Genomic DNA, 16307 nt, shown 5'->3' with positions numbered 1-16307 from the left:
AGTTCATCACTTGGTCAATAGGTGGCAGCACATAGCTGGGTAAATTACGTTTCCATTCCCTTAGTACATGGAGGCTAATACCGTGACTCTGCGAGCGGTGTGATGTAAGAATCGTGTTTTTTCCTGGGCTGGACCAACTCTGGAAGACCATGCGCCGGCTTAGAGTCTTACATGGGACGCCACAACCGTCGCTCGATCTCTTGCGGTGACAGTCGGTGGTGTACGGCGGTTTATTTTGGCGGTTTTCGGGAACGTTAGATAAATATATCTTGAATTAAAAATTGCGCACTACGGTGGCTTGTCACCGGAAGAAAGGCGACACGTGCTTTACTGCGCGGGAGGATGAAAGTAGACGCGCGTGTGTGTAGTACGACTTCGGCGTGACGTCATCCTGAGATGAGAGGAGAAGGGAGGGGCGGGAGCTACGTTGGTCAATGGAAACTGCGATAGGTGTTCCTCAGCAGTCAACCAGTGGATTTGGAGAGCCGCGGATCGGAGGGATTGTTACGTTTTCTGTGCGCTTGTAGCTGCTCGTTTGGAGCCGGAGTCAAGATGACAGTGACGTACACCGGTGAAGTGGCCACCTGTCGCGGCTTCGGCTGCTTCCTCAAGCTACTATTCCGGTAAGTGCACTTAGTCTTTATATCCAGAGGGACTTCGTTTGCCGCCCTGTCTTGCCAGCGAAACTGTTTTTCGGCATTTTTGGGCATCTCTGTACCTTAATACTCTCCTAAATTTTTACCCCTATACCTCGCTGTTAACGTGACTGGACGTCAAAGTAATAAAAAGGAAACTCGAATGATTCTTAGTGAGGGTAGCAGTAATTTCCACCGTAAAAATGTCTCTCCGAAATTGTTTTCGACATATGCACTCATATTTTAAATGGCTATTTCAATCCTAGTTATGCGTGGGAGATTTGAAATCGTTTTCGAGCGGTCTCACGAGGTTGTACACCTTTTTAGATCGTGATACGATATTATTTTGGCAAACTTCATTTCCAAATAGTTTCTGTCAATGATAACGTGATATAACATAGATTTCGTTAAGTCCGCGTCTTTGTTTTTACTGTGCAACATGTTTCTACGCTTGAGCGTCCTAATCGAGTTCGGACAATAAAGTTCTTCAAATGGATCGTGTTCTTCAATGAGCATGTTTTTGCTACTGGATGTTAGCGATTCATTTTAATTTCTAACAATTGATTCAAAAGCTCTTATGTTGAACTGCGAGGATAGGTAAAGACTTGCTTTGTTTTTTTCCCAGCCCTGAAATAAATCTGTTGGCTTAGAGAGAATAAAACGCAGTAATCACTTTTGGAATAAATCAAAAATCTTTCCCTCTGAATAGAAGTTACGAAAATATGGAGAGATATGCCGCCGTTGACACGAGCGGCTAACTTCTTACACCTATCAGCCGTAAACATAGGCACACCCCCACACGGAATTACCACTCAAGTTTCACTGCCAAATGTTAGATAAATGAGCGACCAACTGAGCCGTTCTTTAACCATATTTTTATTCCCTCTCCCCATTTAATTTGCTGGGATTTGCTGACCGCAGATAATTGGAGTTCATTGCGTTTTTGAGAATAATGCCAACAATTTTAACTTTTAACTATCTTTAAGGTAAGGGAAACGTCTTCTGGACCTAATATTGAGAAAGTGACTGCTCCTTTTAAGGATAAATGAATAATTTTTGACTGTCCTTAAGGGTAAATGGTTGAGTTTGGACGCCACAAATTAGTAAGGGTTTTGTGGTAGTTTATTGTTATTTTCCGCGAATAATTACTACGTTTGGGGAGTTAACCGTTTTTAATTATAATTTCATGTGTTTAAATCAAAATTTTTGATTCAGTATGGTCCGTTGAGCGGAGTTTTATTTTATATTGTTTAGAGAAAAAAATCATCCTGAGATTTCCATTAATCGAATCATTGATTGCATTCATTCAAAACTACTAAGGTGATTTATTGCCCGCAAATATGTGAGACTTCGCGGCTTATCACTCGTGTGGAAAATGCGGTTGCTTTGATGAATAAAAGAAGGTGTAAAACCCGTTTTTATCCCTCGATGAATTTTGGGCGGAATCTGAGAATATTCGCACTCGCATAATTGCATCGCACGGAATAATTGCACCCGGAAAAATTATATTTAGTCGAAAAGTGTAATCCAAATGACTTTTTGATGGCGTAACCTCTCGTGTTATTTCCTGATGGGAAAATAAAAAAACGGGTTGGAGTCTTCCAAGTTGTGTGGATATAAAGAAGGTTGTAAACATTAGGTGAAAAGTGATGAAGGCAAACGAATGGCTCGGGGGGGTGGGTTGATAAGAGAGTCATAGTGGGGAGTTGGGAGAGAGCAGAAAAGGTAGATTGAGAGTTAGCTCGATGTTGATAGATTTTATAAAAGGGAGAGTGTTATTTAAGCGGGGTGGAGGGTGGGGGAGTGCAAATCATTGTGAACGGCATGCTCTGGGGTGGGTATTATGAGGCGCCGTGGAAGGCTGTGATGTAGGCCAAACGATGCGGAAGTGTTCCATTAGTCGTTAAGAATTTGTACTCGTATTCAGGAACAGTCTCTGACTCACCTCTACACGGCAGATCTCCTATTATTAAAAAATTCCTTTATCGTCAATCCGGGTTTATTTTCATTGCCATTAACGTTTTTCTGATCAACCTCGAGCCTGCATTGAATATTAATTTAAACCTAAGCCAACTATTCCAATTAATTTTTAAATATTAAGCTAACGCCAATCTATTTTACGTAGGGAACACTCATTTTTTCAAACAGATAGGGTTCACCCCTTGTAGCATCCATCCTCAGTATTTCAATCCAAATATTGGTGGAGTGCAGCCTTACACTCTTCCCTTTCTGTTACGCTAACCCCATTAGATATGCCGGAATAAACCTTCGGTTTTGTTTTTACTTATTTTCTTTTGTCTCACCTGCGTATTTGTCCCCTTGCCTTCTTCAGGGGGCCTTCCTTTATATCTTATTCCTATTACATCCATTATATCCCAAGATTTCTTTGACTTTTGCTTCGGGTTGGTCTTCTGTCCATCGTGTTCTATATTGCCGTTTCTTCTATTGCTATTTTACATATACACTTCCTCCGGTCTTACTTTTATTGCCCATTTCATCTTCAGTATCCACCTTCAATGTCAGGTTTCTTGTCTTCTCTGGATTGCTTTTCCAATGACCCAGTGTGTGACTCGTGTAGTGGCTCACTCTAAACAACTGTTTTTATGTCTTTTTTTCTCTGGTACCACATTTTTATGCTACTAAGATGATAAAAATGTCACTGCTGAGCTAACTTTCGATGTATAATGACCTAAGTATGGAAGCTAATAAAACATTGCAGTATGTCATGTACGTAGCCTTAATGATGTATTGATGATAAATGCTTTTTCGTTCATTACCAGGGTCCAATCTTCCGAAATAATTTTTTCCAAAAAGGAAAAAAATAAGATCGATATGAAATCTAAAATTATAGGTATTTTCCAAATACAGAGCGTAGATTCACTTTGTCAATCAATGGGTCCGCCGACGGTAGTTCACATTTTGCTATTCACCCGAAAGCTATCTTTGTCAAAACACCTTGTTGTCGATTATTTTTCGAGCATGTGATGTCTAATCTTCGTAAAACTGTAATTTATTTCTGTTTTTATCTATTCTATCTTTAAACAATCAAGTTCCAAATATTCAATTTTTAAACTCGACCTTTCGTTGACTTGTTCTCATGATGGCACAAGAAGACCCCCCACCAAAAATATTTCCTTATATTCTAAGAAATCCGCACGCGAATATAAATTCTCCATTCCGCCTCTGACTAAGGCATATAACGCATGTATATTATAACCGTCAAGACTATGCGATTTTAAAGAAAAAGAAGGCCAGGCGCTCTCTACCCAAAGAAATTGTTCAGGTTCGGAAGGAGAACTTTTAATATCAATTCGTAGCTCATCACCTCAGTGCGTCACCCTGTAAGATCAAGTAGGAAAGATAAGCGATAAATTCAATGGACTATAATCGGTTGTTACATTTTTTATGACGATTCATAGGTATTTAGAGTTTCGCTAAGAATTAAAGACAGTTAGTGACTGGTTTACAGGTAGCATGCTCTATAAAACTCGCGAAGTATTAATAATGTAGAATGTTGAATTTCAATGTTTCTCAGTCAGTGCGGTAGTTAAGGCTTGATTTTAGCAAACTGTGTGCCTCGGGTCTTCGAATCCGAAATATTTGATCGAATCCAATAATTCTAAGCCACTGGTTGAAGTCGTCAACACACCTCGGCAGAAATGGTTCGTAGTCTGCGTGGGCACTAATCCGATCGGGTGGGTACAAGAGCGGCTATCTTTGAGAGTCCCGGCAGTTAGTCGATAATTTTAGGTCATTCATGAGGTGTCTTTCTTTGGATGTCCCAAGACAATTGTTAACTTAACGGAGGGTGAGATTTTTGTGGGGCACAACCGTTTCGCGATCTGGTCCATTGATCCTTTCGTACTTCTGGCTGTTGCTTCGACCATTTTTAATGTTGGCCTTGAAAAAGACGATGACCATCGGCTTGAAGTTTGGTTGTGTTTGTGAAAGCTGTTCTATCAACTTGCATCAAACCCATCTTCGTGTTAACCGTTGCCGCCAGGAAAATCGCCTAATTGCAACGTGATTCTTCTTAAATAATAGTAATAATTTACGCGTTACAAATTGGGTCAGTTCATTTTTCTTTGTCACCTTAGGTGTGTCTCAATGTGGATCGTGCACCGCACAGGAGGGCGATTGGAATATTTTGGGGGAAAATCAGGAAATTATGCTCTCAACCCCTGTAAAGGAACTAGTAGTAGTGCTAACTACGGACGATCAAGTTAAATATTTGGGGGTAGTTCTAACACCACGCCTTCCATGGGGGCCACATATCAGGACAACATGCGGATCCGCTTTAAAGAAACTCGGCTTCATTCAACGGATGGTGGGGAAATGTAATGAGAAAGTTAAAGAGAGGTGGTGTTTCGCTCTTGTTAGGCCTCATTTGGAATATGCCGCAAGTATTTGGGATCCGTGGGAGAAAATTTGGCAAAAAGAATTAGATAAAGCTTAGAGAAAATCCGTCAGATTCGAGAAAAATGTTTATAGTAAGAAGATAAGTGTGACAGGCCTTTTAGGGGAATTAGGCTGTGAACCACTTGGGATGCGAAGAGAACAAGCCAGACTGAGATTTTTAGAAAGGTTAAGAACAAGCGAGTTTAACATTGATACCAAAGGAATTGTTATGGCCCCACATAACTTAGGTAGATCAGACCATAAAGATAAAATAAGGGATATAGATTCCAGTACAGATAGATACAGGTATTCATTCTTTCCCCGGACAACCAGGAATCATAATCGTAAGAAACCGAAGTCGCTATAGAAATATTAAAGAAATTTAATATGCAAGTCAGGACAGGATTATCCATTGCGTAGACATAAGGTGCATGTGTTTGTTAGTTGACAGTATCTGTAATGTTTAATGCATTTGCATTTGTGTGAGTTTTAAAGGTTTTGGCATGAATATATTCGATTTTTTGTGTGTAGATTTGCCTGCGTTTTGGGTTTTTCATGCGGTTTTATTCTTAATTACGAGTTGTGACCTAACATCCCCCGCCGCATCACCTTGCGGAGTACTATGTATATGTAGTTTGGTACATATTAGGTAAAATTTATATTGACTGAAAAAATTCTAATTGAAAACGGCTTTATCAATGCTCCGTTTTTATTTGAAGTTTCTATTTAAAATACATTTTCTCAGCTTTTTTTGACTGTTGTGATCTAAACAAGGTTGGGAAACACTGCCTTGCATTAAATGTCTACTCAGGAAAATCAGGGAAAGAGAAAGATACAGGGAGAATTATCTATCCTTTAACGATCCCGATTTCGACCATGTTTTCGTCGGAATTTTATGAGAAATCGCTGAAAATGTTCTCGAGTGACGCTTCGCAGGTCTGGTTTTAATACTTAGGTTAGCGACAGCGCGTCAGAAAAACATATGCCCAACCTGTGCTAAACGGAGCTAACCGGCATATGTGTCTTTGAAATCAAGATTTAGAGCTGCACAATTTTGCAATGTGCCCAATTTGAAGTTCGATATTAAAGGTATTGCACGGAATCGCAAAAAACTGCGATTCCAAGGTGGATATAGTGTCCCAGTTCAATATTCATGCAATATAGCTCTGTAGGATGAAATCGTTAAGTAATGAAACGGATTTAACTAAGCACAAATTACACGGTTTATTGGGATAGGTCTAAAACCGAAATTCCCCGTCAATATGCTCTTCTTTCATTGTTAACCGGATCTTTTTGAGTGTACCTCCGGCATGCATGGATTATAATGACGGAAAAGCTGCACATTCACATATTAAAATAACATACTCAAATCACTCATCGAAACTTTTAATGGTTACAGTTTAATGAAGATGTCACGCCTACGGAGAATGTTTAGCTACTCTTGGCAAAAATGTGACCTCTGGATCCCGGGCAGAGAGATCCCGGCTGCGGATAATTTTTTAATTACGTTTGGATATGAACAAAATTTACTCCAAAATGTACGCAAAATTAAACCTGGTCATACAGAAAGGAAGTTCTATTATTTATTCTACTCTTAATAATTGGTCGTCGTTTCTCTGGGAGATGCACTCATTTGGTTACGCAAGTTATTTGAATGCAAAGGGTTAGATTAAATTCATTACGGGGAAATGGAAAATATCTCTCGCCAAGCCAACGAGTGATCATGTACATACGACATGAACATGATGTCGCGATGTTAAATTCAGTGACATTCGTTTTAAACGAAAAGCATGGAGTCTTCCCCAATATTTAATTCAAATTCCCGCCACAGTGTTCAAGTTGCTGTCCGAATTAGGTTTTGTGGAGGGAACCCGAATCCGCTGTCAAGCTCGGATTTGAAGAAAGCTACAATTTGTTCTTGGAGTTTTTCCACATTAAACCTCGTTACTCCATTCTTGCACGAGAACATTTCTTCTTTGAAACGAGATTCATGGTCTTCCTTGGGAACTGTCTTATAAATATTGAAACAGTATTGAACAATTGCCCTTGGCGTAGATAAAAAAAAATATAGAAGGAATAAAAGTGCCATATGATCGGTAATAAAGACGACTAATATCCTTTTATTCGCCGTTGGCTCATCTTGGTATCTTTAACCGGTTCTACTTCTCCGGTTAAAGAAAATCTTCCCTCGTTGAATTTATTCTTCCGAATGCAGGATTAAGGGGATCTCTCCGGAAAAAAGGACCGTTTACATGCCACAAAATCACAATTCCGTCGCTTTCATAACAATTTAAATGCATAAGTACTCGTATCTCTCATTTCTTCTGGAAAATTACAATTTACTTCGATTTCAAAAGTAATCCTGGGACTCGAAAAATATGAATGCATTAAACATTTTTTCGAGCAATTCAGAAAAATACTCTTTAATATTTGCGTAATATACTATCCGAACTAGAAATATTGAATGCACTTTTCCCTCGCGACATACTCAACTGGTACCAGAAAATTAATAACAGCGCAAAGTTAACGTGAAATATCTGAATTTATAAATATTTCTGAAATGGGCCGCAAAGTATACGATAATTGGCGGAACGTGTGACGATTCGCATAACCCATCGGATAGAAAATACGATAAGTTTGCCGCGGATGCTGGCCGTTAGTTTAAAAGCGGTCGTTATATAATTGTATTGGAACCGATGGATTGTCAGTCGAGGGCGTGCAGTCTGCGAGACTGGTCCGCTCTTCTATATCCTTTTGTTCAATCAAGCGCGAAAGAGTCGCTCATGAATGCCGAACCAAAATAAGTTCTGCTGACCTCTGCAGTATCGGGAAACCTGTTTAACTGGACGCGCGTCTCGTTCTTTTGTCCCTAGGGATGTTGTATTTCCACTGCACGCGTTGTCCCACTGAGGGCTCTTCTTCATTGGTGAATGTTTTCACTCGGATCGAAGAAGGCATGGAGAAAGTTCTGCAGTGAATACGTCGCCTCGGAAGCATTACAGCTTTAATCCAAGGGGAAGTGGAGAATAGTGGTGATCCTCCCTCGATATCATCTCGGATACTTTTCCGATCATTATACTTCTAGCGCTCTCCTGTTCCTTGTGTACACTACTCGCGTCTTACCTGACTATATTCACTCAACTTTCCTTAAAGTATTTAAGTCCATCCCTCTTCTTCCTTTTCCATTCTCTTTCCTTCAGTTTCAGATTTATTTTAAAATGCTAACCCAACGGTCAAAGCGTAATCATTAATGTCTGAATATCAAAAAAGAATTAGCAATGATGAGGGTAGAGAAAATTACCAAGTACGGTTTAACTCAAAACTCTCACTCTAATTACACTTTTTTCTTTTACTAAACATTCGTGCCTCTTAAACGGTGTACTACAGGAAATATGGCAATGTGGTAAAAACATCATTCGCCATATTTTTAAAGAATTTTGACGACGTGAAATAAAGACCGTTGTTGTAATTGTATTCCCGGTCTGTTCTCCAATTTCGTCTGCTATTTCGAATATCGTGATCTGTTGCGATGCCATGAGATACGATCCGAAGAAAGCAAATGTTCCACATGTTGCAGGAGAGGTCAGAAGATAAGGAAGGCTTTGGCGCGTTATTGAGATAGGTCGCATTCACCCGAAGTAGTCATGAATTTGTTTTATGGGGTAGTCATAAAAGGAAAAATTCAAGGGATGACCGTAAACGTGTGCAGGGTGTGGCCTAATGGGGGTTGGAGGGAGGGGAAAGGGTTGGATACCTCCCACCGAAAGGTTGTCTGAAATCGACCGGCTTCGAGAACCTCGAACCTTCATGAACCTTACACTCCTCAACCACGCCGCCTTTAAAAACAAAACTCCTTCCTTTTGTCTCCCCTCCATTGCTCTGATGTTCCTCTGTACACATTTTGCCAGCGGGTTTGCCACGACAGCCACGGTACCAATCCTGTGAGCGTGAATGGGGATGACAAGGTCTTGTCGTGAATTAGAAACTGCGTTCGGGCGTTGACTTTGTTGTGATCGTGAATCGTGCGGGGGAGATATGAGTTTCTATTTGATTAGTGTTGCAGTAAATCAGTGTATCTCTAGTCGGCCAATATGGCGTGTGTCTTGTGGAAACTCGAAATGAACTGTGCTTTTCAAAAATTCTTGGACTGATTCGCACTCCTCGAATAGAGGAACTTCCCTTCTATTTAGTCCTCTAATTGCGCTTCCTTCCCCTATCTATATTTCGTAATTGTACTAACGGCAGCATTCTTTTTCGTCGAACTTGTGTCAATTTTATAGAGGCTATTTGAACGAAATACAGGTATGCTACCTGTGTGGTGTGATATGTTCTTAAACATACTGCTTATATTTTAACTATGAGATCTCGAAACACTGAGAAGTCACCCTGCCGATGCTTTCTCTACTGGCATCTAAATAGCATTGAATATTATTCAAACGATTTCAGAAAAGAGAATTTTTCAGTGTTTGAAATCAAATCTCGAAAGGACTCATTATGGCATGGTTTTCTCTTGAACTTGGTTTCATTTACTGTGACTCATGTTTGTGAAATTTGTGCTTTCACTGTGGCCTTCATCTGAAGTGAAGGTGAGGCAAAGAACGATGGCGTTTGTTTTAGAGTTTCTAATTTTATTTATTTTATTTACATAGTATCCAGCAAGTCCTTGCTAGGGTGTGAGGCAGGGGGTGCTTACACAAGACTACTTTTGACTCGCAATACTTCATAATTTTAAAAAAATGTTATTATAATCGTCTCATCTTTCATTTCGTGAATAATTAAAGACCTACGGTGTTAGGTTTTGAAGGAACATTTTTAATAGATCACAGGAAAATCGAAATGTCAAATAAAAAAAGCATTGCTGTTGAGTTTCATGAAGGTTTACACTTTTATCATAGACGCTGAACAATATTAAATAATATAATCAGCCACTGTTCCTTATTTGGATTCAATAAATTCTATTCTAAATTTGTGACAATGTACGCGTTAGAAACGGAGACCATTCTATTTGATTGAGAAAATGATAAATACTATTCGGTCATGCAAAAATATTTGTGTCCCGGTTTCAAACTATGACCCAGGTCACGGTGGCCGAAGCAAGGACGGAATAATGGCTACTTGAAACAGCATTGGACCAGGAAAACATCCGAGAATTTAAACTTTAAACCCTTGAAAACAATACGTGAGAAATCGGATCGGATTCACGCCACGAAATGAATGAAAAATAAAGAAAGATTCAGCGTGGAGCCTGAAAGTCATCGCCGCCCGTTCGCCGTCGGTGGGATGGGTGACTCACTTCCTTTGTGCTGGGGAAAAAATTGAGCCAAGCGTTGCGATGCGGGACTTTTGGGCTGGGGGAAGGATGGGGGGGAAGGAAGGCGGGCGGGGGTATCTGGCGAAGGTCGAATGCGGCGAGCGCAGACCTTGGACGAGGAGTGCCAGTGCCGCGGGATGGGGGTTGGGAGAAGGTGATGAAGGGGGTGAGGGAACTCACCAGTCGAATTCCGTTCCGTGGACCTGAACCGAGCGGCAAAAGAAAAAAACACATATGTGGGTTTCCGTGCCAATAAATATGTGCTTTTGTTGTAGGGAAGTTATGTGAGAAAGAAACGTATGACTTTTCCGGGAAGGCCCTGCGAAATTTTGGCTTTCCAGAAACTCTTCCTATTTCTCGCTAAATTTGGCCTTAAGTTTGGTTTATTTCATCTGATTGACAAATGAAAATTCACGAATAATGGTCTCTTATTTCGAAAGAAAAGATTCGAAGAGACGGAAATGACTTAGCGTAAACTGGTCGTCACAAAACGGCTAGTGAGGAAATATTCGGAAGTGAGGCGTTAATTTTTGGGACCCTGGGCAAAAATGATTAATTTCCGGATAAAACAAAATAGGATGAAAGTCGTTCGAGATTGGAAAAAAATATTACGAACGGACAGAAAGTGACAAGCAATTATTGGAATGCGAGCCGTTAAAGGTACAAAGATAAAATTCACGTCTTTAGCTAGTGGAAACATACGACTCGTAAAATGAGTGAATTCCTTTCGGGTATTCCTCCGGGTTAATCACGTAACCCATCGCCTCCCGGATTCAGACGCCCTGAAGAAGACGGTGAGTAGTAGATCATCGAAACGTCGACGTTGGAAGAGCCGATAGGAATTCACTCGGCACAGCTGCCACCAGGGTAAGCATTTTAACTCCATTTGGGGTAGGTAGACAGGAGACCACGGAAGGGAAACGAATAATTAATGGAAATATAGTTCTAGAAAATCCGTATCAGGAATTATTTTTGCCCTGCGCACAATTATAGATCATAGCAGTGAATCAAAATAATAAACCAAAATATAAAACATGAAAGTTTTAACTTTAGAGGTCAAATTGTAAATTATGCCTAGTGCCCCCTTCGGCGTCTTGCAGGGTAATACAATATACCAACTTCGAGGTTCAAATAGTTGAATAATATTTAACTGTGAAGCGGAACAGACATTTAACTTCAAAGCGGAATGTAATATTTTCCCTTTCATATTCTCGCATTTCTTTAATTCCATTTTTCTCATTTTAGTATTCTTTTTCCAGGAATTCAGAAACCGAAGTGAACGTTGACTTGGTTCCTGTATTCGTTTATAAACAGCACCTGCATTTTTATTTCAATTTGGATTCCAATTTCTCTATCTGATTCCACTCTAAAAAGTTTCTCCTACTGTAATTTCCTCATTACCATTTCATTTCTCGCTCGATTCGGATCTGCTGATGATGAAAGACCTTTTTGTTCTCATTAGCACGTCATAAGTTCGTCAAGGACAAATCCATAAAAAATTTCCTGCCAAAAGAACTGAAATTTTCCATGAAAGCAAAAATAAATCACATCCCTGGACGTATCTATCTGCGATTCGTTTAGTGTGCATCGGATAACTAGCTCAGTGGGTAGGAGGGAGTGTTCCACGGCATATTAGAAGGTCGCGGGAGAGGTCCAAACAACGCTAAGACCTAACCTCAGCTAAGCCCAAGCCCAAGATTTCCTGTGTGCTTGATCTTCCTCGGAAACCGCTTGAAGCAGAGGGAAAGCAGGCGGCCCTCTGACCCAAATGTCTGAAATTAACATGTCGCAGGATTAAGTACCAAGTGAATTCCACCTTCACCTGCACGTATCTAACCGATCTACGACTCAAAGACTGCTTTGATTTTTTTCAATCCGAATAATGTTTCTTGTATTTAAAATTTATTCACCAAAAATTTATAATTTTAATAATATTTTTTTAATTATAAAAATAAAATTTGAATAATTTATGCACAGTATTTATATAACAGTTACTTATATTGAATCCGGATACTCCCGTATGTAGTAAGGATATGGCCATTGGGAGTTCAATGTAGTAGTGACATTTTTGTTAATACCGGCACCATTTCGAACTCTTGACGAAAACCATTTGAGCAGAAAGGTTCCAAGAAATCAGACGTTCCATTTTCTTCATTCGAGCCGGCTCGATCACGTCGAAGTGTACTTAATGATCTTCTCAAAACAATATATTTCAAGGATACTACATTTGACAATCAGGTAATTGAGTATTATCAAAGAAAATGCATTACCAAAAGAATATATTTTCGTAGGTACGCGGTAGTCCAGGGGTAGAACTTTGGGCCACTGCCCGGAGAGGGATACCGGGCCTTCTGGGCACTTTCAGGAGCACCCAAGCTGTGTGATTTTTCGGGTACCAGATGCTCCCGGGAAATCATAACCGGCGTAGGGAAAGTAGCCGGCCCCCTACCCTGATGTGTGAATTTCTTACGCCGTCGAACTTTATACGACTTACGCACATTCCTTCGGGAATTTCACACGCCGTCGGGTGACCTCTACCATCACCTACCAATCCGATCTTCGGGTTGATTGCTGTGTTTATGGTTTTTATATTGTTAAAATATTTAATAGCAGAGCAGAGAATATGTAAATGATATTGCGCATATATAAAGCGCGTATGTTGAGTTCTTGTCTTGCAGGCACAACACACCAGCTTAACGCTAGCGGAAAATGGGAAAACTCAAATGACTTCGTCACAAAACCATTCGAGATTAGAAAACAGTTTTCAAGTCATGAGACTAAATTGCGTGAATTTTCATGCTTTTTCTCATTGATTATGGGCGGGCCAATAGAAAGCTCACAGCAACTCATGTTTGTTTCACCTTTCGACTGGCATCAACCTGATTTAATTCCATCCGACAGTTTTCAAATCGACGCGAGACCCGTGCGTGAAAGACATTTGGCCCCGCAGCGGGCCGAAGAGAAAAAGAACCGCGGCATAACTGAGGTTCGCTGCCAAATGTCCCATCTCGTGTCGGAATGTTTTAATGGAGCGTGGTACAGAAAACAGCGAACGTTGTTTATCAATCTCTTCGATTTTTTATGTTCATATTGAATTTGTTCTCGTGTCGATGGCTTGCCTCGTGATTGCCAAATGTTTCCCTCGCGTACTTTTCTTTGACGGAGACATTTTTATTTCCCTTTTCCCGCCATTCAGAAACGAAAACAGATGGTTCCTTCGTTAGTTTTTTGTTCACAAAGTTAAACTAATCATTTGTTCTCAATTAATTAATGGGTGAGAAGGGGTCTTCTCAGAGAGCGGCCCCGGACTCTCTTATCCTCATCATCATCTTCTTAAGGCGGTGCCTTGTCATTTTAACCATATATCCCCCTCCATTGCTGTTTTTTTTCAAATCCTTAAACATATGCTTTGACTCTTGTAGTACTTTTTATGTCATTCAGAAACTTCCATCTTGGCCTTCTTCCTTTTTTTCCTAGTACTTTTTTCTCCATTATATTTTCCAGGAAGTTGTTATGCCGAAGAAAATATCCAACAAATTTAGTTTTCCTCTTCTCCATCTTTTTCATTAAATTCCTTTCTTCTTTAATGTTTTTCAATGTTTCTAGAATGCTTTTCGGGTATATCCATCCCGTTTTTGTCATCCGTCTCCAAATTCACATTTCCATTGCTTTCAACCGAGACTCCTCAAACTTTCCCTATCTCCAAGTTTCACATCCGTATTGAATTTTACTCAAAATAAACGTTTTTGCAAAACATTTTCTAATTTTTAATTTCATGTGTTTGTTTCGTAAAAGATTTTTTTTTTAATTTCCATATGCCTTCATGCTAAGGCTCTCTTTTTTTTCACTGTAGAGGTACATATGCTATCTCTTGTAATTACGCTCCTAAGGCAGCAGTGCCCTGTCAGTCTTTCACGGGATGAAGGAGTTTTCACGAGATTTTTAGAGCGTCGCTAGCTAATATTCCTTATGGCGGTACATCACACCAGCTCGGGGATCCCGGTCTAGCGAGTGATTTTTGCTCAGAAATTCCTGCAATTCGGTGCAAATCGGCGGATGACTCTGCTGAAGTAGGTGTCGTGTCATTTCCCGCAGCTCTTTGAATGATCCGTTATACTTTTAGCACGGACGGGAATGATTCATGCATGAACAGCTGCTGTCAGTGTATATGTGGCAGTCGTTTGCGAATAAAGTTTCTTGATAACGCCCATTACTGGAGTTTCATAACCGTTTTCTAAGTACGATGGCGCAGTTGCCTAAACGGATGAAGCGTTCGGCTGCTAGACCGAAAGATTCAGGTGCGATTCCGGGTCCCTGGGCACCCTCTGGGTGTTTACGTCTCTGGGCACCTTCCGCTTCGGACAAAATGTGATTTTCTGGGCGATTTTCAAATTTCGGAAAATTGCAGGCGAGACGGGGAAAGGAACCGCTCACTCCCACCCCCTCGATGAGAGGAATGCACAAGGCTGTCATCTGTTACCATGTGCTCCCAAAGACTCACACCAGCCTTTAGGGTGACCAGTTGGGTGCGTGGTTTGGCGAGAAACATCTCCCTAATTTACGATAAGTGAGAAATGTGGAGTATGTCGCCGGCAAGGGGTATTTAATTCAATGTGAGGAATGCAATGATGCCTCCATTATCTTTTTTAATGGTAGCATTGGTAAATGGCAGGTCATTTAGATGTAACAGAATCCGCGGAGCACTTCAGCTACCAATAATTATTTACTCATACATTTTGCATCGCTAACTTTCTTCAGTCCTCATGCATGATGGCTTTTTTCCTTTCCTATTTATCACTTACTACTTTTAGTTCATCACTGCTTGGTTAGGGTCTCTATTCTCTTATTGTTCGCTCATGTCATGTTTCCCAGTTGTCTTTTCCAGCCGGCTACATTTCTGATCCACGTATTGAAATTCGTCTCACCAACGATGTTATCTCGTGCATGCTGTTTAGAAAGCTCAGCGCTCCTTCTAGCACAGGAAATGTCCTCTTTATGTGATATGCCATCTCAGTCATGACTATCGCGCATTGTACGTCTTTTTGAGTCGCCCAAGCGCAAATCTCCTCCTAATTTTTAGTCTTTATTCGAATATTTTTTCGGAATTTTTTACGAATTTTTTTTACGAATTTTTCACGATTTTTCAAGAATTTTTCGCGAATTTTTCACGAATTTTTTACGACTTTTTTTTACGATTTTTTAAAGAATGTCTTACGAATTTTTATGATTTTTTTCTTCGACAGAAGGTTATCTACTGTCAACTTATTGTATCAATTCAAAAGCAACTCGGCCCACCGCACGGCAGTACTGTTCAGGCGAGGCGCGTGTACCGGCATCTCCGAGCGGCCTCGAATTCCTTTTGAGTCAAGACTTAAGGGTAATTTTTTGCATTGGTAGATGTAATCTCCAAGGCCTTCGAGGATATAGAAACTGGGGAAACGTTGTATGGGAAAGATTTTTTTTAAAGGCACCCGGTGTACTGATTTTCAATAGGAATAAGAAATAACCAAAAGCCCGAGGCGGCAAAAAAATTCGAATGTGCGTTCGGAGCGGGAGCATCTTTTTCATTTTAACATTTTATTCACCACGTGTGGGTAATCATCAAAATAATCACACTATATGGCGCACTTAACTAATTTAAAACACGACAATATCATATCTCTAAGTGTCAGCGCTGTTTGATTACAGAAAATGATATTTCGAGTGCTACGACAAAATATTCAGTGGAAGGCTTATCGAGTACTTCTTACTGAGTATGGCATGCAGAATAAATATAAACCTTCTTTTGTTGTGAAAGTAATTCATATAAATGCACATACAAGGCTGCATTGCATTATATTTTCCAGCTATTTTCTTCTTGCATCAGAAAGGTATTGCTAAACTAAAGAAATACGGCGGATAACAATAATCGTAGCGTTTTGAGTTGCCTACGCCGGCACATTTAAGAAAAACCATTCTATAAC

At 40.2% G+C, this 16307-nt stretch overlaps 1 protein-coding gene across 1 annotated transcript in view; it reads left to right on the top strand.

Annotated features, from left to right (window-relative positions):
• Positions 1-185: 185 nt before the first annotated feature.
• LOC139698071 (bestrophin-4-like) overlaps positions 186-16307 on the top strand; it is a 154905-nt gene continuing 138783 nt past the window's right edge. Inside the window, exon 1 of the mRNA XM_071596961.1 lies at positions 186-623. Within this exon, the coding sequence (XP_071453062.1) occupies positions 553-623 (71 nt within the window). The 5' untranslated portion in view covers positions 186-552. The remainder of the gene's footprint in view (positions 624-16307) is intronic.

This window comes from Hetaerina americana, unplaced genomic scaffold (assembly GCF_022747635.1).
Source record: "Hetaerina americana unplaced genomic scaffold, ioHetAmer1.1.p SCAF_8, whole genome shotgun sequence".
Taxonomy (NCBI): Eukaryota; Metazoa; Arthropoda; class Insecta; order Odonata; family Calopterygidae; genus Hetaerina; species Hetaerina americana.
The sequence above is the reverse complement of the archived record's forward strand: the minus strand, read 5'-3'. Positions and strand labels throughout refer to the sequence as shown.